Genomic DNA, 23,163 nt, shown 5'->3' on the forward strand with positions numbered 1-23,163 from the left:
TTTTTTATTTAATTCGAAACTTTAATTTGATCAAATTTATTTATATAGCCCTTCGTACATCAGTTGATATCTCAAAGTGCTGTACAGAAACCCAGCCTAAAACCCCAAACAGCAAGCAATGCAGGTGTAGAAGCACGGTATCTAGGAAAAACTCCCTAATAAGGCCAAAACCTAGGAAGAAACCTGGAGAGGAACCAGGCTATGTGGGGTGGCCAGTCCTCTTCTGGCTGTGCCGGGTGGAGATTATATGGCCAAGATGTTCAAATGTTCATAAATGACCAGCATGGTCAAATAGTAATAATCACAGGCAGAACAGTTGAAACTGGAGAAGCGGCACGGCCAGGTGGACTGGGACAGCAAGGAGTCATCATGCCAGGTAGTACTGAGGCATGGTCCTAGGGCTCAGGTCCTCCAAGAGAGAGAAAGAAAATGAGAATTAGAGAGAGCATACTTAAATTCACACAGGACACCGGATAGGACAGGAGAAGTACTCCAGATATAACAAACTGACCCTAGCCCCCGACACATAAACTACTGCAGCATAAATACTGGAGGCTGAGACAGGAGGGGTCAGGAGACACTGGCCCCATCCGATGATACCCCCGGACAGGGCCAAACAGGAAGGATATAACCCCACCCACTTTGCCAAAGCACAGCCCCCACACCACTAGAGGGATATCTTCAACCACCAACTTACCATCCTGAGACAAGGCCGAGTATAGCCCACAAAGATCTCTGCCACAGCACAACCCAAGGGGGGGCGCCAACCCAGACAGGAAGATCATGTCAGTGACTCAACCCACTCAAGTGACGCACCCCTCCTAGGGACGGTATGAAAGAGCCCTAGTAAGCCAGTGACTCAGCCCCTGTAATCCCAGTGGAAAGAGGGGAACCGGCCAGGCAGAGACAACAAGGGCGGTTCGTTGCTCCAGAGCCTTTCCGTTCACCTTCACACTCCTGGGCCAGACTACACTCAATCTTATGACCCACTGAAGAGATGAGTCTTCAGTAAAGACTTAAAGGTTGAGACAGAGTTTGCATCTCTCACATGGGTAGGCAGAACATTCCATAAAAATGGAGCTCTATAGGAGAAAGCCCTGCCTCCAGCTGTTTGCTTAGAAATTCTACGGACAATTAGGAGGCCTGTGTCTTGTGACCGTAGCGTTCGATCAAATAAACCTCACGTAGTAAATAAGGCTTTCATTTTTTTGATGACCAAATTCGACCTCAATACAAAACTCCTTCCTTGGTCGGCGAAAAAATGCCAGCTGCTGGAGAGAGACAGATTTTCGACCGTGGGCCTCTCTTTTTAAATTTTTAAAACGTTTTATTTTTTAACATTTTTTATTTTTGGTATTATTATTTAAAAATAATAATAATAAATGTATTTTATTCATAATACAAAAATCAACTTACATTGCTACATCAAACATGTCTAGCAAACCAAACACAGGTATTAACAATGCTCAAACATACAAAAAAATATAAATAAAATACAAAAAATAAACAATTGAAGTGCTATTATATTCACTCTGAAAATATCTTATTATAATGATTCATGAAGATGTTATTCATTTTGTTATTCACTAGGGTTAGTGTTTTAATAAGATAATTAAATTCAATCAGAAAAAAATATAATTTTGGTATAGAATTTTGGAATTTTTGTTTGTGTATAAAGTATTTGGCAACAAGAATACAAAAATGAATAATAATTTTATAACATATTATATATTTTATGTTAAAATTATAGGCAGTGTTCATAATGGTAAATAAGTACTTTGCAAGATTTTCCCAAAATTCGGACACAGGTTTACATTCAAAGAACAAGTGGGACAGATTCTCACCTTCTTTTTCACAGAAAACGCAGATATCATCAATAGCTACAAATTTGGAAATCATAGAATCTCTTTTCCTCTTCCGCTCTGCCAGTACATGACGTTACTTCCGGGTTTGTGAAATGGCGACGTTCATGTTGTAAACACAAGTCGAAAGCCACGATTCCAGTCTACATCTCTAAACTTATCTAATTTTGGTGATCGTGTCAAGGTAAGCGAAACATGCATTTAATCAGAGTGAGTTGTATGGTCTATTTTTTGTCAGACCATCGTCGCTTACTTGAATTATGCATAGGGATGCAACAAAGTTAGCTAACCAGCCTGCCAGCGTGTTGAAAACCTTTGTTTTTGTCAGTAACTTAAAGCCAGCTAGCTACACCATCAGCCACATATCCCTACAGAAATATGCAGCATTTCATGAAAGCCACGTATTCGTTTAATAGTAGCTAAGTGATCCAGCTTTGTGTCGTGTGCACTCCCAGCCAGTGACCCCATCACCGTAATCATGCCGGAGGAAGAAGAGGCAGCGACGGCTGCGACCAGCGCCGATGGGGTGGTGGGTCTGGAAGAACCCAAGAAGATGACCAGAGAGGATTGGAGGAAGAAGAAGGAGTTAGAGGAGCAGAGAAAACTGGGAAATGCTCCTGCTGAGGTAGATGAAGAGGGAAAGTAAGTCAAATTAGCTGGACCAGTTCACGTCAGAGTGGGGTGGGCAAACAGCCAGAAGAATAATTCAATACATGCAAGCAACCTGTGACAAGATGTGAAAATCCTCCATGTTTTCCAGTCCTTTGGGCTAGCTAGTCACCATTCCGCACAGAAGAATCCAGTGGGCCCGTGGGTTCTCCTTTTGTGGAAGCATAGTGTGCTGACTAATTGTTCTTCCTCTTGTTTCCAGGGACATCAACCCTCACATTCCCCAGTACATCTCCTCAGTGCCCTGGTACATCGACCCCTCTAAGAGACCCACCTTAAAGCACCAGAGGCCCCAGGAGGAGAGGCAACAACAGTTCTCCTCCATCGAGGAGTGGTACAAGAGAGGGGTGCAAGAGGTAAGCAGATTCCGTGTTTTAATTCATCTGTCTTCCATTGTAAAGCCTGAACTACAATAAATACTGTTGTGCATGTAACAATTAAAGCCACGAGCTGAGTTCAGCTGTCTTCCTTTCTAAATATTTAAATGTATGCCTGATCCCTGACCCTGTATCTGTCTGCAGAAAGCCATCAGCACCAAGTTCAGGAAGGGAGCTTGTGATAACTGCGGTGCCATGACACACAAGAAGAAGGACTGCTTGGAGGTGCTTACCACATTTAGTTTTAAATGTCTGCAACCCAAGTGGCATCCTATTGCCTTTATAAAAGTAGTGTACAAAATAGGGAATAGGGTGCTGTTTGGATGTAGCCAGAGTATTATGTGCTTGGTTTGGAATCAATGATTATGCTCCACATCTGACTGACTATCTACCTATCCATATATCTATCCATCCATCCCTACCCTTACCCCTTTTCAGCGGCCCAGAAAGGTGGGGGCAAAGTTCACAGGTAACGGCATGGCCCCCGACGAACACAGCCAGATCTCTCTGGATCTGGACTACGATGGGAAGAGGGACCGCTGGAACGGCTACGACCCTGAGGATCACATGCGTATTGTGGAGGAGTACGCCAAAGTAGACCAGGCCAAACAAACACTGAAATCTCAGAAACTCCATGAGGAGTTGGCTTCAGGGAAACTCACGGACCAAGCAGTAAGCCATCAGGTTTTCTTTTTGTTGTTGAATATCACTGATTATTCTAGACACTAGATATGTTGCTGAAGACTGCTAATACTGCATTAAATATTGGTCATTGGCACAGTATCCAAAATGAAATAAAATGCATTTGGTTGATTGGTTAATATCAGTCTAGTAGGTAAATGCATGCTATATGCTTGGCAGTTTTCTGGTGGCGTGTGTTGATCTACCCATCTCTGTTTTCCTGTAGAGCTCCTCAAGAAAGTGGGATGATGGCGAACGCACACAGGAGCAAAACAGTGAGGATGAAGATGAAGATAAGTACGCTGATGACATCGACATGCCGGGACAGAACTTTGACTCCAAGAGACGAATCACAGTCAGAAACCTGCGTATCAGAGAAGATATCGCTAAGGTGAGTCCAGTCATAACTGTTGAAGGTGTTTTGTGAGCCTTGCTACATTGGTCATCTCAATCTGTTCTTCCCCTCATCACCCATAGAAGTTCCACATTTGTAATTATGACAAGTTTTGATGAAGAAGTATTTGTTAACTTATGCGTTTGTGTACTTTGCGCCCCGTAGTACTTGAGAAATCTGGATCCAGACTCGGCTTACTACGACCCCAAGACTCGAGCCATGAGAGAGAACCCCTACCAGAACACTGGCATGGTTCCTGAAGAGTAGGTTACGGTTCCTTTAACTATAGTGCTGAGCGACTAACCAACATGTAGGTTATTTGTTTAAAATAAATTCAAAAGTTGGTTAAACTGTTTGAATACCATTTAGTTATTTTGTGTGTTGAGGTCAATGTGATGATGACTTGGAATGAAATAATAAAGTCTTCAAATAAAATGTTATATACACAACCACTCTGGGGGCTCCCGAGTGGCGCAGCGGTCTAGAGGCGTCACTACAGCCCTGGTTTGATTCCAGGCTGTATCGCAACCGGCCGTGTTTGGAAGTCCCATAGGGCGGCGCACAATTGGCCCAGCGTCATTTGGGGTTTGGTCGGAGTAGGCCGTCGTTGTAAATAAGAATTTGTTCTTAACTGACTTGCCGAGTTAATTAAGGTTTACTAAAAATATTTACGTTTTTTTTTTGTGAGTAAATGATGGTTAAATAAGTGATAAGCAGTAATGAGCAGGCACTACCATCAGGGGACTTTTTTATGTGTTGTTACAGCATTAAACCCACATAATGCATAGTGCATTTAATGTGAGAAATGAAAAGCTGGGATTATTGTTTAATAATCAAACCGAACCGACCTTATCAAGCACTAATCTCTCAGCAGTATTTAGCTAATGACCTCCCATGAGAAAAACCCCCTATTAGAACACTAGTATGGTGTCTGAACAAAGGGTCACTATTCCTTTAACTAACAGTCTAACTGTCATGAATCTCTGTCATGAATCTCTAATTCCATATCATGAGTCTTAAAACACATGTTATGATATTGTAATTACATGTTCAAAATCACTAAAGACGTGTCATGAATGTTGAAGTGAAAATGCTTATCTTTTCTTTCACTGTGTGTCAGGAAAGAATGCTTTGTCATCACTGAGAGATCTCCTAACTGTCTTCCCTAAATGTCTGTGTCGTGTTTATTTGGCAGTGTGGGGTTCGCAGGAGACAACTTTGTTCGTTACTCTGGGGACACCGTCACCATGGCACAGACACAGCGTGAGTCACACATTCTCTCTTTCCTGCCAACAACCCAACGGGGTTCTCTCTTGAGTTTCTAAATGCAGAGACCCAACATCGCAAGATGTACGGGGATGCTTGCGAAGCGTACTCGGCAGACCAAAGGAAAAATTCTTCCTAAGTTGTTAATTTTCTCGATTTCTAAAGGCACAACATAGGCTTGAGCCAATGTCTTAAAGGGATACTTCCCAAATTTTGGCAATGAAGCCCTTTATCTATTTCCCCAGAGTCAGATGAACTTGTTGGTACCATTTTTTAATTATCTGTGTCCAGTATGAAGGAAGTCTAGAGGTGGTTTCGAGAGCCAATGTTAACTAGCGTCATGCTAGCTGTTCCCGTAGACAACCAGTCATTGAGCTAACGCTAGTTAGCAACTTCAAACTGCACGTATAGACAAAAATGGTATCCACACGTTCGTCTGACTCTAGGGAAGTAGATAAAGGGCTTCATTGCACATATCCAGAATTATCCCTTTAAGTAACTGAACATGTTTTTAATCCCACCTCATCAAAGTGACAAACTGACACATTTAAACATTTTGTCAAAAATGAAGTCATATCGAGGTATTTCTATTGGACAAACAGTTTCTACATACACTATATATGCAAAAGTATGCGGACACCCCTTAAAACGTGTGAATTCGGCTATTTCAGCCACACCCGTTGCTGACAGGTGTATAACATTCAGCACACAGCCAAGCAATCTCCATAGACAAACATTGGCAATAGAATGGTCTTACTGAAGAGCCGTCAGAGGATGCCACCTTTCCAACAAGTCAGTTCGTCAAATTTATGCCCTGCTCGAGCTGCCCCGGTCAACTGTAAGTGCTGTTATTATGAAGTGGAAACGTCTAGGAGCAACAACGGCTCAGCCTTGAAGTGGTAGACCACACAAGCTCACAGAACGGGACCGCAGAGTGCTGAAGCATGTAACACGTAAAAAATAGTCTGTCCTCAGTTGCAATACTCACTACTGAGTTCCAAACTGCCTCTGGAAGCAACGTTAGCACGAGAACTGTTTGTCGGGAGCTTCATGAAATGGGTTTCCATGACCGAGTAACAGCACACAAGCCTAAGATCACCATGCGCAAGCCAAGCATCGAGTGGTGTAAAGCTCACCGACGTTGGACTCTGGAGCAGTGGAAATGTGTTCCAACATCTAGTGGAAAGCCTTCCCAGAAGAGTGGAGGCTATTATAGCAACGAAGGGGGGGGCCAACTCCATATGAATGCCAGTGATTTTGGAATGAGATGTTTCGACGAGCAGGTGTCCACATACTTTTGGTCATCCAGTGTATATTCATATTAAACCCTATTTGTTCATATTTTCCCAGGAGATTTCCCCACTTCTCATTTATTAGGCTCATAAAACGGTATCCTTAGAGAGAGCATCCTAATGCCAATATTCTTCACTGTTAGTCTAGCAAAGGGATTGCATTGAACTAAACATACTTCCTCTCATCTCATTGCCTCCACACTCATCTCCTCCCCACTCATCTCCTCCACCTCTCCAGTCTTTGCGTGGGAGGCCTATGATAAGGGCTCTGAGGTGCACCTGCAGGCCGACCCCACCAAGCTGGAGCTGCTGCACCAGTCCTTCAAAGTCAAGAAGGAGGATTTCAAGGACAAACAGAAGGAGACGATCCTGGATAAGGTACAGAATAAATACACTGCACTCCATCCTCACCAGCCTCATTTTCAATGAAGATGAACTGCATACAGAACGTTGTAAAGCCCATAAGTGTCATCAATGTAATAAACATGATTTCCACTACTGTCCATTTTTGAAACTAAGTACTCCTTTTAACTGGGAAATGTACAAATATTGAAATTCAATTCCAAAGATTAAATGTTTTTACAATATTAACTCAAACAGTCCAAACAAGTCTAATTCAATTCTATAACTTAAAGATAGTTGAAATTCAAATTGAATTCCAATGTAAATGATTCACTTTGAGTGAATTAAATTGGAATTCACCCCAACCCTGTCATACATTAGTTAATGATATAACTGTTTCATTCTTGTTTGTTTGTTGATGGTCCCATTGAATAACTGTTACTCCTGTGTTTTGACTGTTACTCCTGTGTGTTTTGACTGTTACTCCTGTGTGTTTTGACTGTTACTCCTGTGTTTTGACTGTTACTCCTGTGTTTTGACTGTTACTCCTGTGTGTTTTGACTGTTACTCCTGTGTTCTCTGACTGTTACTCCTGTGTTCTCTGACTGTTACTCCTGTGTGTTCTGACTGTTACTCCTGTGTGTTCTGACTGTTACTCCTGTGTGTTCTGACTGTTACTCCTGTGTGTTCTGACTGTTACTCCTGTGTGTTCTGACTGTTACTCCTGTGTGTTCTGACTGTTACTCCTGTGTGTTCTGACTGTTACTCCTGTGTGTTCTGACTGTTACTCCTGTGTGTTCTGACTGTTACTCCTGTGTGTTCTGACTGTTACTCCTGTGTGTTCTGACTGTTACTCCTGTGTTCTCTGACAGTTACTCCTGTGTGTTCTGACTGTTACTCCTGTGTGCTCTGACTGTTACTCCTGTGTTCTCTGACTGTTACTCCTGTGTTCTCTGACTGTTACTCCTGTGTGTTCTGACTGTTACTCCTGTGTTCTCTGACTGTTACTCCTGTGTGTTCTGACTGTTACTCCTGTGTGTTCTGACTGTTACTCCTGTGTGTTCTGACTGTTACTCCTGTGTGTTCTGACTGTTACTCCTGTGTGTTCTGACTGTTACTCCTGTGTGTTCTGACTGTTACTCCTGTGTGTTCTCTGACTGTTACTCCTGTGTTTTTTGACTGTTACTCCTGTGTGTTTCTGTGTGTGTGACTCAGTACGGGGGTGAGGAGCACCTGGACGCCCCCCCCAGAGAGCTGTTGCTGGCCCAGACTGAGGACTACGTGGAGTACAGTCGACACGGTGCCGTGCTGAAGGGACAGGAGAAGGCCGTGGCACGCTCCAAATACGAAGAGGACGTACTCATCCAGAACCACGCGGTGAGGCGTCCAGAACCGACTAACCTCGTAGAGATGAGTACAGTCAGAACGGTCTCCGGTTAGACAGGAACCCTTGTAGAGCAGCCCCCTCGTGGAGGAGCACAGCCAGAGCGGTCTCCGGTTAGACAGGAACCCTTGTAGAGCAGCCCCCTCGTGGAGGAGCACATGGGGAGCAGCCCCCTTGTGGAGGAGCACAGTCAGAACGGTCTCCGGTTAGACAGGAACCTTTTGGAGAGCAGCCCCCTCGTGGAGGAGCACAGCCAGAGCGGTTTCCGGTTAGACAGGAACCCTTGTAGAGCAGCCCCCTCGTGGAGGAGCACAGTCAGAACGGTCTCCGGTTAGACAGGAACCTTTTGAAGTGTTCTTGAACAGCTCCCTTGTGGAGTAGTGCTGGTGTTTTTTGAATGACTTTGTCAGACAATAACAATTGAAGTGTTTGAGAACTGTGCCAACTAAAAAAAACAGTAAAGGACAGTATTAAGGTGGCATTTATTCAGATGTGCATATGTAACAGTATAGCTTCCGCCCCTACCTGGGTTCGAACCAGGGACCCTCTGCACACATCAACAACTGACACCCACGAAGCATCGTTACCCATCGCTCCACAAAAGCCCACGGCCCTTACAGAGCAAGGGGGAACAACTTACTTCAAGGTCTCAGAGCGAGTGACGTCACCGATTTTGAAACGCTATTAGTGTGCACTACCGCTAACTAGCTAGCCATTTCACATCGGTTACACACACTTAACAGGGGTTTTTGCTTTGCAGTGTATCTGGGGGTCGTACTGGAGAGAAGGCTGCTGGGGCTTCAAGTGCTGCCACTCCATGGTCAAACAGAGCTACTGCACCGGAGAGGCTGGCATCAAAACTACGGTCCGTGTTCTACTAATCATCAGTCATGTAATGTCAATTATAAACACTGAAGTTTTTTCCCCCCGGATTAGATGATTGACGGGTATCTCCCCCTATAGGGCTCCTCGGCCTGTGTTCCGTTTGAGGAGGGACTTGAGCAGGAGGAAGAGGAGGAGCCTAAGACTCTACTGGAGATGCACAGGGAGAAACTTAAAGAGAAGAAGAAGAAGAAGAAGAAGCAGAAGAAGAAAAAGCACGGCTCAGACAGCAGCGACTCTGAGGAAGATGAGGAGAAGAAGAAACAGAAACTGAACAAGGTGAACTTTGACTTCATTGCTTTGATGTTCATGTGCATTCCTGTGTGGTTATGGACATGTCAGTTCCCTTTATCTATGGGTACACCTACCTGACTACATCTCACCCCCCTACCTGACTACATCTCACCCCCCTACCTCCCTACATCTCACCCCCCTACCTCCCTCTCTCACCCCCTACCTACCTGACTACATCTCACCCCCTACCTATCTCTCACCACCCCCCTGACTACATCTCACCCCCTACCTCCCTCTCTCACCCCCTACCTCCCTACATCTCACCCCCTACCTCCCTCTCTCACCCCCCACCTACCTGACTACATCTCACCCCCCTACCTCACCCCCCCTACATCTCATCCCCCTACCTCCCTCTCTCATCCCCCCTACCTCCCTCATCTCATCCTCCTACCTCCCTCTATCATCCCCCTACCTCCCTCTCTCACCTACCTACCTCCCTCTCTCACCCCCCTACCTGACTACATCTCACCTACCCCCTACCTCCCTCTCTCACCCCCTACCTCCCTCTCTCACCCCCCTACCTCCCTCTCTCACCCCCCTACCTACCTGACTACATCTCACCCCCCCCACCTCATCCCCCCTGACTACATCTCATCCCCCCCTACCTCCCTCTCTCATCCCCCTACCTGACTACATCTCCCCCCCTACCTCCCTCTCTCACCTACCCCCCTACCTGACTACATCTCACCCCCTACCTCCCTCTCTCATCCCCCTACCTCCCTCTCTCATCCCCCCTACCTCCCTCTCTCATCCACCCCCCTCTACCTACTCATCACCCCCCTACCTCCCTCTCTCACCCCCTACCTACCTCCCTCTCACCCCCCTACCTCCCTCTCTCACCCCCCTACCTGACTACATCTCACCCCCCTACCCCCTCTCTCACCCCCTACCTCCCTCTCTCACCCCCCTACCTCCCTCTCTCACCCCCTACCTACCTGACTACATCTCACCCCCACCTACCTGACTCATCTCATCCCCCTACCCCCTCTCTCATCCCCCTACCTCCCTCTCTCATCCCCCCTACCTCCCTCTCTCATACCCCCCCTACCCCCTACCTCTACATCTCACCCCCTACCTCCCTCTCTCATCCCCCTACCTCCCTCTCTCACCCCCCCCTACCTCACCCCTACATCTCACCCCCCCACCTACCTCCCTACATCTCATCCCCCTACCTCCCTCTCTCATCCCCCTACCTGACTCTCATCCCCCACCTCCCTCTCTCATCCCCTACCTCCCTCTCTCATCCCCCTACCTGACTCTCATCCTCCTACCTCCCTCTCTCATCCTCCTACCTCCCTCTCTCATCCCCCTACCTCCCTCTCTCATCCTCCTACCTCCCTCTCTCATCCCCCTACCTCCCTCTCTCATCCTACCTACCTCCCTCTCTCATCCCCCTACCTCCCTACATCTCATCCCCCTACCTCCCTCTCTCATCCCCCTACCTCCCTCTCTCACCCCCTACCTGACTACATCTCACCCCCCTACCCCCCTCTCATCTCCCCCTACCTCCCTCTATCATCCCCCTACCTCCCTCTCTCATCCCCCTACCTCCCTCTCTCCCCAGGCCCTGGCTGCAGAGGACATGCGTCTGAAGCAGGTAGAGGAGATGATGAAAGTGGATGAGAGGAAGAGGAAGTACAATAGCCTGCAGGAGATCAAGGAGCCCACGGAGGAGGAGATGGAGGCCTTCAGGATGAAACGCTCCAGGGAAGACGACCCCATGGCCAACTTCCTGGAGCTGGGGCAGTGATGAGAGGGATAGTGACAATCCCATACTGTACGCTCGCCCCAACCCACAGTATACAATCTCCTCCCACCCCTGTGCCCCTTCTCCTCCCACCCCTGTACCCTCTCCTATACCCCTACCCCCTGTAACCCTCTCCTCCTACCTTTACCCTATCCTCTCTTCCTACCTCTACCCCTACCCTCTCCTATACTTTTCAAGATCATGGTTGTCTTTTGGTTGGTTGTCTTTTTATTATTAAGTCCATCAATGTGGTAGAATGTTATTTTCTTTCATATTTGTACCTTTAGAATGCATTTTGAACTTTCAGGCAACCGTTTATCCAATAAAAAACATGACTTCCCTTGGTTCTCTTTTACGGGCATGAAACACTAGCACAGGATGCCGCGCGGTGAAACACAGTTTCCCATTCATTTCAATGGAAGGAACGCGGAGAGGGCGGTGCGAAGGTGGCGAAAAATATACAACTTTTACCAACTTTGTGAAAATCACCAGCGGCGACCGCTGGGTGATGACCAATCATAGCGAGTGGTTCCCATGATGAATTTGAAGCTGTGCGACCCAAGGCTGGAGACTTTCTTCAGGGAAGATGGCTGACAAAAATACTAGGATGGAAGCAAATGTAAGTGATTATAAGGTCATAACAAATAATGCAAAAAAATGTACAGTTGATAAGGATATGTTAATGCAGAGACAAACGATTATGCATATGTTTTTATCATGAAGTTAATTTACGAACATTTCGATTTAGCAAGCTAGCTGACTAGCTAACATGAGCCGGCTGGCTTTATGGGTGTTGTGACATGAGTATGAAATTGTAATTCTGGTTGTTTTAATGTTTTAGGGACTCTTGAAAAAACCAGCAAACCAGGCTGTCGTCTTGTGAAACAGTGTATGTAAAGAATCTAGCTAGTTAAAGCATTTACTGCAAATTTAATGTGCAATTTTGTAAGCTTGCTTTGTTGATATTTGCCATGCAATGCAGATAGATTAAATAATGTAGCTAGCTACAGTCGTGGCCAAAAGTTTTGAGAATGACACACACATTCATTTCCACAAAGTTTGCTGCTTCAGTGTTTTTATATATTTGTCAGATGTTGCTATGGATAACTGAAGTATAATTACAAGCATTTCATAAGTGTCAAAGGCTTTTATTGACAATTACATGAAGTTGATGCAAAGAGTCAATATTTGCAGTGTTGACCATTATTTTTCAAGACCTCTGCAATCCACCCAGGCATGATGTCAATTAACTTCTGGGCCACATCCTGACTGATGGCAGTCCATTCTTGCATAATCAATGCATGGAGTTTGTCAGAATTTATGGGTTTTTGTTTGTCCCACCCGCCTCTTGAGGATTGACCACACATTCCCAATGGGATTCAGGTCTGGGGAGTTTCCTGGCCATGGACCCAAGACCGTGACGTTTTGTTCCCCAGGCCACTCATTTATCACTTTTGCCTTATGGCAAGGTGCGCCATCATGCTGGAAAAGGCATTGTTCGTCACCAAACTGTTCCTGGATGGTTGGGAGAAGTTGCTCTCTGAGGATGTGTTGGTACCATTCTTTATTCATGGCTGTGTTCTTGGGCAAAATTGTGAGTGAGCCCACTCCCTTGGCTGTGAAGCAACCCCACACATGAATGGTCTCAGGATGCTTTACTGTTGGCATGACACAGGACTGATGGTAGCGCTCACCTTGTCTTCTCCGGACAAGCTTTTTTCCGAATGCCCCAAACAATCGGAAAGGGGATTCATCAGAGAAAATGACCGGTCCTCAGCAGTCCAATCCCTGTACCTTTTGCAGAATATCAGTCTGTCCCTAATGTTTTTCCTGGAGAGAAGTGGCTTCTTTGCTGCCCTCCTTGACACCAGGCCATCCTCCAAAAGTGTTCGCCTCACTGTGCATGCAGATGCACTCACACCTGCCTACTGCCATTCATGAGCAAGCTCTGTACTGGTGGTGCCCCGATCCTGCAGCTGAATCAACTTTAGGAGACGGTCCTGGCGCTTGCTGGACTTTCTTGGGCGACCTGAAGCCTTCTTCACAACAATTGAACCGCTCTCCTTGAAGTTCTTGATGATCCGATAAATGGTTGATTTAGGTGCAATCTTACTGGTATCAATATCCTTGCCTGTGAAGCCCTTTTTGTGCAAAGCAATGATGACGGCACGTGTTTCCTTGCAGGTAACCATGGTTGACAGAGGAAGAACAATGATTCCAAGCACCACCCTCCTTTTGAAGCTTCCAGTCTGTTATTCAAACTCAATCAGCATGACAGAGTGATCTCCAGCCTTGTCCTCGTCAACACTCACACCTGTGTTAACGAGAGAATCACTGACATGATGTCAGCTGGTCCTTTTGTGGCAGGGCTGAAATGCAATGGAAATATTTTGGGGGGATTCAGTTAATTTGCATGGCAAAGAGGGACTTTGCAATTAATTGCAGTTCATCTGATCACTCTTCATAATATTCTGGAGTATATGCAAATTGCCATCATACAAACTGAGGCAGCAGACTGCGTGAAAATTAATGTGTCATTCTCAAAACCTTTGGCCACGACTGTATGTTCTTGCCTATTGTGCAGTGGAGGATAAAAATAACTCTATGCCTATGGATGTGTAGCTAGCTATCTAGCCGATCTGTGTATGGACCCAAACGTTTGGTATACATATTAGTTCAGAACCTAGCTATGAACCTCAACTATCATAGCCAGTTATATCAACTTCAAAACAGTCTGAATGACATTAATGAAGCCTAAGGTTTGAGTAGAATATATTTTAACTTTGTGCCAAGGATGCAAATTGTATATACATCTAGTTATTACCATGTATGAGATCCCCACATTGAAACCTGTACATTTATATATATATTCACTGATCATGTACTCTACCTTGGCAAATAAAAGTGAAGTTAAGGTATGAAAGACTGAGATTATTTTTCAGTCTTATCCAATACCAGGAGTATCACATTCCAGTCTTTGTATGATGCTGTGTCTGCATGTATGTATTACAATTATACACTTCAACAGTGTATGTCAACCATTGATGTCCAAGGATATCAATGGATATCAATGGTTACATATTGTAACTATGCATTAGACTAGAAACATGATTTAACTTTAAGGAATACCTAGGATAGGATAAGTAATCCTTCTCACCCCCCCCCCTTTAAGATTTAGATGCACTATTGTAAAGTGACTGTTCCACTGGATGTCATAAGGTGAATGCACCAATTTGTAAGTCGCTCTGGATAAGAGCGTCTGCTAAATGACTTAAATGTAACATGTAAATGTTAACTACTTAAAGGATGATTTGTAAATCTCATATATGGAAATATAATTGAAAACAGCACACTACACTTCCAATGCATCATGTAAATACTCAAACTGGTTCATCTCTAATGCCCTTCATCTGCATTGATCTGATCAACAGGATAGGTGTAGTATTAAATAAAACGAGACTTCATTTCAACCAGTAGAGAATGTAAAACGCTTTATTGAAAGTACATTATCCAAGGGTTATAAATACATGCATTACAAACATAATCTGTACTTCAATGCACATCTCTTGTGCATTATAAAAACAGGAAGAAATGTGTCTAGAGAAGTGTCAAAGACTAAGGGAAAGAGGTATGAACTGAGGAGCAGGGAAGGCAGCATATGACTAATGAATCACAGTGCAACTCAAATATTTTCTTGGTTCATCACAATTACATAATTGTGTCTCTAGTCAGCCTGAAGGTTATCTTAACAGTGGGTGAGGTGGCGATGATGGGACTGGGGGTTGGCATCCTCTCTCACATCAAAACATACCAGCAGACGAGAGACATATGGAGAGAGAGAGAGCATGTTTTTAAGCCCTGTTTTTATTTGAAGATTGTTAGTCATCATAATCATCAGGAGGTGAAATGCAAAACTGACCTTGGATCATTAACTCTGGGACTACTGCATCTCTATCTGTATTTCAATTTAAAGCATCTCTTTAATAATACTTCCTGTTGACCCGACCATGTGACCTCTCACCTCTGATCATGCTGTGCCCTCTATGTAGCCAGTCCTAATGCCTCAGGGTTTCACCGACACTGCTAATATAACCCTAGAGGATTTAGGGAGAAGAGGGAGAGGGATGAAGTGAAGGAGAGAGACTGTTATTGAGAAAATAAGGTAGTTAAAGAGACAGTGTTCAATCTGTATGTGTGTGACCTCACCTGGTGTCCTCACCTGGTGTCCTCACCTGGTGTCCTCACCTGGTTCATTTACATTACATTTAACATTTACATTTAAGTCATTTAGCAGACGCTCTTATCCAGAGCGACTTACAAATTGGTGCATTCACCTTATGACATCCAGTAGAACAGTCACTTTACAATAGTGCATCTAAATCTTAAAGGGGGGGGGATGAGAAGGATTACTTATCCTATCCTAGGTATTCCTTAAAGAGGTGGGGTTTCAGGTGTCTCCGGAAGGTGGTGATTGACTCCGCTGTCCTGGCGTCGTGAGGGAGTTTGTTCCACCATTGGGGGGCCAGAGCAGCGAACAGTTTTGACTGGGCTGACCGGGAACTGTACTTCCTCTGGTAGGGAGGCGAGCAGGCCAGAGGTGGATGAACGCAGTGCCCTTGTTTGGGTGTAGGGCCTGATCAGAGCCTGGAGGTACTGAGGTGCCGTTCCCCTCACAGCTCCGTAGGCAAGCACCATGGTCTTGTAGCGGATGCGAGCTTCAACTGGAAGCCAGTGGAGAGAGCGGAGGAGCGTGGTGATGTGAAAGAACTTGGGAAGGTTGAACACCAGACGGGCTGCGGCGTTCTGGATGAGTTGTAGGGGTTTAATGGCACAGGCAGGGAGCCCAGCCAACAGCGAGTTGCAGTAATCCAGACGGGAGATGACAAGTGCCTGGATTAGGACCTGCGCCGCTTCCTGTGTGAGGCAGGGTCGTACTCTGCGGATGTTGTAGAGCATGAACCTACAGGAACGGGCCACCGCCTTGACGTTAGTTGAGAACGACAGGGTGTTGTCCAGGATCACGCCAAGGTTCTTAGCGCTCTGGGAGGAGGACACAATGGAGTTGTCAACCGTGATGGCGAGATCATGGAACGGGCAGTCCTTCCCCGGGAGGAAGAGCAGCTCCGTCTTGCCGAGGTTCAGCTTGAGGTGGTGATCCGTCATCCACACTGATATGTCTGCCAGACATGCAGAGATGCGATTCGCCACCTGGTCATCAGAAGGGGGAAAGGAGAAGATTAATTGTGTGTCGTCTGCATAGCAATGATAGGAGAGACCATGTGAGGTTATGACAGAGCCAAGTGACTTGGTGTATAGCGAGAATAGGAGAGGGCCTAGAACAGAGCCCTGGGGGACACCAGTGGTGAGAGCGCGTGGTGAGGAGACAGATTCTTAGTGTGGTTCCACACCACACTAAGCAGCTGCAGAGTACTTTATGCTGAAAAACATGAACGGAAACAGAAGGACAAACAATATAGCGTAGTTGTAGAAATAATGAAGTGTCTTACTATTCTCCATGGTTGGCCCTCTTGCCTATTCTTGGAAGGTGGAAGGAGCCACAGTTACACCTGAGCCTGCTTACAGCACAGCACAACACAATGCATCAATCAGATTGATACATGTGTGTAGGTGTGTGTTATAGGGTTTCTAATTGTTCTACATTTTTTTCAATATGGGTGATTTAAAATAGCCTGTTTTGTTTTTGTACAGACATCACACCCTTACCTAAACAGCACCCTCACCTGAGAAGTAGAAATCAAAGGGAGAGAAACTGGGAATTGAATAACTGTAGTTGACATAGCTACGTAAATGGAAGAATACTGTTGTTGCAATGTGAATGACTCTTAAAAAGTGCCTTTGGTTGTGCATAGTGTAGTCTATGATGTTGCCAGGGAACAGCACCCTCTTAAAAGAGCCTTTGGTTGTGCATAGTGTAGTCTATGGTGTTGCCAGGGAACAGCACCCTCTTAAAAGAGCCTTTGGTTGTGCATAGTGTAGTCTATGGTGTTGCCAGGGAACAGCACCCTCTTCAAAGAAGTAGGAGGTGAAGATATCCTGCACCACGATTGCCTCTTGCTGCGTTGTTGGACCCCATTCTTGAAACATCCTGCAGAGCAGCAGACTGATTTTTCATTCACTTAGCTAGCTATCTATACAGTATGTGGAGATTGCTAGTTAGCCAACTAGCTAGCACATTTAGCAGCTCATTTGAGTTAGCCTGCACTGTTGGTAGTTAGATAATAATACATCATTTTTAACAACATTTTCTAAATGTATTTACTTACTTGAATAGGTTCTCCCAGCCATGTGGACAATTGGAAACAGGGCAGCAAGGTTTGTTTGTCACCAGAGCGTTTTAGAGGATATTACTATTGAACTATGTACCCATTTAATAACCAGACCTTCATACAAACTTGCTATGCTGAATTCTTGACACAATCGAACATGCTGCTATATGCTGTGATATACTGCCAGCACGCTGCCCACCAGCGAGTCACAATGGGCGGCCTGAGCGGCACGGCCATTTACAGCCATTTACAGCTATCTAGTGTACATTCACTGTTAGTGACAATTGGGGGAATAAATACACTGCAGACAAATAGTTGTTCCAAAAATACTTAGCTTGGTCCATGTCTGGTATGGGTTTGTGCTTGTCTCATCACTGGAACCTGAAACAGGATGTGGGAGACAGACAACAGGACGTGGGAGAGAGACAACAGGACAGGGAGAGACAACAGGACAGGGAGAGAGACAACAGGACAGGGAGAGACAACAGGACAGAGAGAGAGACAACAGGACAGGGAGAGAGACAACAGGACAGAGAGAGAGACAACAGGACAGGGAGAGACAACAGGACATGGAGAGAGACAACAGGACAGGGAGAGAGACAACAGGACGTGGGAGAGAGACAACAGGACGTGGGAGAGAGACAACAGGACAGGGAGAGACAACAGGACAGAGAGAGAGACAACAGGACAGGGAGAGACAACAGGACAGAGAGAGAGACAACAGGACAGGGAGAGAGACAACAGGACAGAGAGAGAGACAACAGGACAGGGAGAGACAACAGGACATGGAGAGAGACAACAGGACAGGGAGAGAGACAACAGGACGTGGGAGAGAGACAACAGGACGTGGGAGAGAGACAACAGGACGTGGGAGAGAGACAACAGGACAGGGAGAGACAACAGGACAGGGAGAGACAACAGGACGTGGGAGAGACAACAGGACAGGGAGAGACAACAGGACGTGGGAGAGACAACAGGACAGGGAGAGACAACAGGACAGGGAGAGAGACAACAGGACAGGGAGAGACAACAGGACAGGGAGAGAGACAACAGGACAGGGAGAGAGACAACAGGACAGGGAGAGAGACAACAGGACAGGGAGAGAGACAACAGGACAGGGAGAGAGACAACAGGACAGGGAGAGAGACAACAGGACAGGGAGAGAGACAACAGGACAGTGGGAGAGAGACAACAGGACAGGGAGAGACAACAGGACAGACAACAGGGAGAGACAACAGAGAGACAACAGGACAACAGGACGTGGGAGAGAGACAACAGGACAGGGAGGACAGGGAGAGACAGGACGTGGGAGACAACAGGACAGGGGAGAGACAACAGGACGTGGGAGGACAACAGGGACAGGGAGAGAGACAACAGGACAGACAACAGGAGGGAGAGAGACAACAGGACAGACAACAGGACAGGGAGAGAGACAACAGGACAGGGGAGAGACAACAGACAGGGAGAGAGGACAGGACAGGGGGAGAGAGACAACAGGACAGGGGGAGAGAGACAACAGGACGTGGGAGAGACAACAGGACAGGGAGAGAGAGACAACAGGACAGGGAGAGAGAGACAACAGGACAGGGAGAGAGACAACAGGACAGGGAGAGAGACAACAGGACGTGGGAGAGACAACAGGACAGGGAGAGAGAGACAACAGGACAGGGAGAGAGAGACAACAGGACAGGGAGAGAGACAACAGGACAGGGAGAGAGAGACAACAGGACAGGGAGAGAGACAACAGGACAGGGAGAGAGACAACAGGACGTGGGAGAGACAACAGGACAGGGAGAGAGAGACAACAGGACAGGGAGAGAGACAACAGGACGTGGGAGAGACAACAGGACAGGGAGAGAGAGACAACAGGACAGGGAGAGAGACAACAGGACAGGGAGAGAGACAACAGGACAGGGAGGAGAGAGACAACAGGACAGGGAGAGAGAGACAACAGGACAGGGAGAGAGAGACAACAGGACAGGGAGAGAGAGACAACAGGACGTGGGAGAGACAACAGGACAGGGAGAGAGACAACAGGACAGGGAGAGACAACAGGACAGAGAGAGAGACAACAGGACGGGGAGAGAGACAACAGGACGGGGGAGAGACAACAGGACAGGGAGAGAGACAACAGGACGTGGGAGAGAGACAACAGGACGGGGGAGAGACAACAGGACAGGGAGAGACAACAGGACAGGGAGAGAGACAACAGGACAGGGAGAGAGACAACAGGACAGGGAGAGAGACAACAGGACGTGGGAGAGAGACAACAGGACAGGGAGAGACAACAGGACAGGGAGAGACAACAAGACAGGGAGAGAGACAACAGGACAGGGAGAGAGACAACAGGACAGGGAGAGAGACAACAGGACGGGGGAGAGAGACAACAGGACGGGGGAGAGAGACAACAGGACGGGGGAGAGAGACAACAGGACGTGATAGAGAGACAACAGGACAGGGAGAGAGACAACAGGACAGGGAGAGAGACGCCACTACATGCATCGTCTTCGACCTGATTCACAAACCACAAATGTCATTGTTCAATGGTCCCCATCTTTGGAACAGTTTTACGTTAGCCGCTTCTTTCCATGTCAATTAGTTTGAGGGTTTAAGCACAATTTTATCATGTGTTTTATTTAGTTGACATTGTGGTTTTATTCTGTGAAGCATTTCCAACACAGGGCTTCACCCTCTTCTTGTAGCGGGGAGATTTTGATGGGTTTTCTCTGGTTCTTGTGTCTGGACACATCTGGTAATCCTCAGAGGTTTTCCATGGGGACGCCTTGTATGATGTTTGTTTTTCAGATTTCTCATTGTTATGGTGATAACCTGAGAAGTTGATGGGATAGTGCCTATCAAAACATCCCCTAATGCAATTTGGCCCCTTGGCACAACTGGCCAAAGCTGTCAATCAATCACGAGCCTAGGGAATCAAGTGTCAGATTAAATTTCACACAATGACCGGTGAGAGAAAAGCCTCAAAACTAAAACATTCAGCTTTCATCTTTATTAGGGACTTTATTTATTTATTTACATTACAAGGATTGTCAGAGGGTAATCTTGTTGAGTTGGTTGAAACTAATTACCTCATGGTGAAAGTATGTGTTGGCAGAGAGAGAACTATTTCTGAAGCAGGGTGGATGTTCATGTTTTGAATTTGAGGTTAAAATAGACACAGGATTTCTTTCCAGTGCTGCACTTCGGAGATGGTGTTTCCACCTGACATTGGAGTATTATGCCGGCGGTAAGGTTGTGCTTCCGTTCTGTGGAACTGAAAGGTTGGGCAACGTAACGGAAGCACAACACATCAAAATGTTGCTCTTTATCAAGTCTACATGTTTTGTCTTTCTCTATTCCTTCAGTATGTTCCCTAACAATGTCATAATTACATTTACATTACATTTAAGTCATTTAGCAGACGCTCTTATCCAGAGCGACTTACAAATTGGTGCATTCACCTTATGACATCCAGTGGAACAACCACTTTACAATAGTGCATCTAAGTATTTTAAGGGGGGGGTGAGAAGGACTACTTTATCCTATCCTAGGTATTCCTTAAAGAGGTGGGGTTTCAGGTGTCTCCGGAAGGTGGTGATTGACTCCGCTGTCCTGGCGTCGTGAGGAGTTTGTTCCACCATTGGGGAGCCAGAGCAGCGAACAGTTTTGACTGAGCTGAGCGGGAACTGTACTTCCTCAGTGGTAGGGAAGCAGGCCAGAGGTGGATGAACGCAGTGCCCTTATTTGGGTGTAGGGCCTGATCAGAGCCTGGAGGTACTGAGGTGTTCCCCTCACAGCTCCGTAGGCAAGCACCATGGTCTTGTAGCGGATGCGAGCTTCAACTGGAAGCCAGTGGAGAGAGCGGAGGAGCGGGGTGACGTGAGAGAACTTGGGAAGGTTGAACACTAGATGGGCTGAGTTCTGGATGAGTTGTAGGGTTTAATGGCACAGGCAGGGAGCCCAGCCAACAGCGAGTTGCAGTAATCCAGACGGGAGATGACAAGTGCCTGGATTAGGACCTGCGCCGCTTCCTGTGTGAGGCAGGGTCGTACTCTGCGGATGTTGTAGAGCATGAACCTACAGGAACGGGCCACCGCCTTGATGTTAGTTGAGAACGACAGTTTGTTGTCCAGGATCACGCCAAGGTTCTTAGCGCTCTGGGAGGAGGACACAATGGAGTTGTCAACCGTGAACGATGATCATGGAACGGGCAGTCCTTCCCCGGGAGGAAGAGCAGCTGTCTTGCCGAAGTTCAGCTTGAGGTGGTGATCCGTCATCCACACTGATATGTCTGCCAGACATGCAGAGATGTTCGCCACCTGGTCATCAGAAGGGGGAAAGGAGAAGATTAATTGTGTGTCGTCTGCATAGCAATGATAGGAGAGACCATGTGAGGTTATGACAGAGCCAAGTGACTTGGTGTATAGCGAGAATAGGAGAGGGCCTAGAACAGAGCCCTGGGGGACACCAGTGGTGAGAGCGCGTGGTGAGGAGACAGATTCTCGCCACGCCACCTGGTAGGAGCGACCTGTCAGGTAGGACGCAATCCAAGCGTGGGCCGCGCCGGAGATGCCCAACTCGGAGAGGGTGGAGAGGAGGATCTGATGGTTCACAGTATCGAAGGCAGCCGATAGGTCTAGAAGGATGAGAGCAGAGGAGAGAGAGTTAGCTTTAGCGGTGCGGAGCGCCTCCGTGATACAGAGAAGAGCAGTCTCAGTTGAATGACTAGTCTTGAAACCTGACTGATTTGGATCAAGAAGGTCATTCTGAGAGAGATAGCGGGAGAGCTGACCAAGGACGGCACGTTCAAGAGTTTTGGAGAGAAAAGAAAGAAGGGATACTGGTCTGTAGTTGTTGACATCGGAGGGATCGAGTGTAGGTTTTTTCAGAAGGGGTGCAACTCTCGCTCTCTTGAAGACGGAAGGGACGTAGCCAGCGGTCAGGGATAAGTTGATGAGCGAGGTGAGGTAAGGGAGAAGGTCTCCGGAAATGAGTGATAGATGTTCCCTAACGATGTCATAATGAGTGATAGATGTTCCCTAACGATGTCATAATGAGTGATAGATGTTCCCTAACGATGTCATAATGAGTGATAGATGTTCCCTAACGATGTCATAATGAGTGATAGATGTTCCCTAACGATGTCATAATGAGTGATAGATGTTCCCTAACGATGTCATAATGAGTGATAGATGTTCCCTAACGATGTCATAATGAGTGATAGATGTTCCCTAACGATGTCATAATGAGTGATAGATGTTCCCTAACGATGTCATAATGAGTGAGAGATGTTCCCTAACGATGTCATAATGAGTGAGAGATGTTCCCTAACAATGTCATAATGAGTGAGAGATGTTCCCTAACGATGTCATAATGAGTGATAGATGTTCCCTAACGATGTCATAATGAGTGATAGATGTTCCCTAACGATGTCATAATGAGTGATAGATGTTCCCTAACGATGTCATAATGAGTGATAGATGTTCCCTAACGATGTCATAATGAGTGATAGATGTTCCCTAACGATGTCATAATGAGTGATAGATGTTCCCTAACGATGTCATAATGAGTGATAGATGTTCCCTAACGATGTCATAATGAGTGATAGATGTTCCCTAACGATGTCATAATGAGTGATAGATGTTCCCTAACGATGTCATAATGAGTGATAGATGTTCCCTAACGATGT

General features: G+C 46.3%; 2 protein-coding genes across 2 annotated transcripts in view; both read left to right on the forward strand.

Moving 5' to 3' along the window:
- The window catches only part of LOC123992395 (histone-lysine N-methyltransferase, H3 lysine-36 specific-like), a 39,972-nt gene extending 37,648 nt beyond the window's left edge, over nucleotides 1-2,324 (forward strand). Inside the window, 1 exon segment of the mRNA XM_046293536.1 lies at nucleotides 2,318-2,324. Within this exon segment, the coding sequence (XP_046149492.1) occupies nucleotides 2,318-2,324 (7 nt within the window).
- On the forward strand, nucleotides 1,913-11,530 carry slu7 (SLU7 homolog, splicing factor). Its single transcript, XM_046296723.1, has 13 exons — nucleotides 1,913-2,046; nucleotides 2,318-2,504; nucleotides 2,734-2,887; nucleotides 3,053-3,133; nucleotides 3,347-3,580; nucleotides 3,816-3,980; nucleotides 4,149-4,246; nucleotides 5,179-5,246; nucleotides 6,780-6,919; nucleotides 8,099-8,260; nucleotides 9,028-9,132; nucleotides 9,231-9,428; nucleotides 11,008-11,530. The coding sequence occupies exons 2-13, from the start codon at nucleotides 2,341-2,343 to the stop codon at nucleotides 11,191-11,193; spliced, it is 1,755 nt and encodes a 584-aa protein (XP_046152679.1). The 5' UTR covers nucleotides 1,913-2,046; nucleotides 2,318-2,340; the 3' UTR covers nucleotides 11,194-11,530.
- The last annotated feature ends 11,633 nt before the right edge of the window (nucleotides 11,531-23,163 follow it).

This window comes from Oncorhynchus gorbuscha, linkage group LG13 (genome assembly GCF_021184085.1).
Source record: "Oncorhynchus gorbuscha isolate QuinsamMale2020 ecotype Even-year linkage group LG13, OgorEven_v1.0, whole genome shotgun sequence".
NCBI classification, from domain to species: domain Eukaryota; kingdom Metazoa; phylum Chordata; class Actinopteri; order Salmoniformes; family Salmonidae; genus Oncorhynchus; species Oncorhynchus gorbuscha.

What these genes read in the sequence shown, in the direction of transcription:
- slu7 (XM_046296723.1), top strand. Translation starts at nt 2,341, where the DNA reads ATGCCGGAGGAAGAAGAGGCAGCGACGGCTGCGACCAGCGCCGATGGG. An exon ending in GAGGTAGATGAAGAGGGAAA is followed by an intron (nt 2,505 to 2,733) that starts GTAAGTCAAATT and finishes TCTTGTTTCCAG; the next exon opens with GGACATCAACCCTCACATTC. An exon ending in TACTCATCCAGAACCACGCG is followed by an intron (nt 8,261 to 9,027) that starts GTGAGGCGTCCA and finishes TTTGCTTTGCAG; the next exon opens with TGTATCTGGGGGTCGTACTG.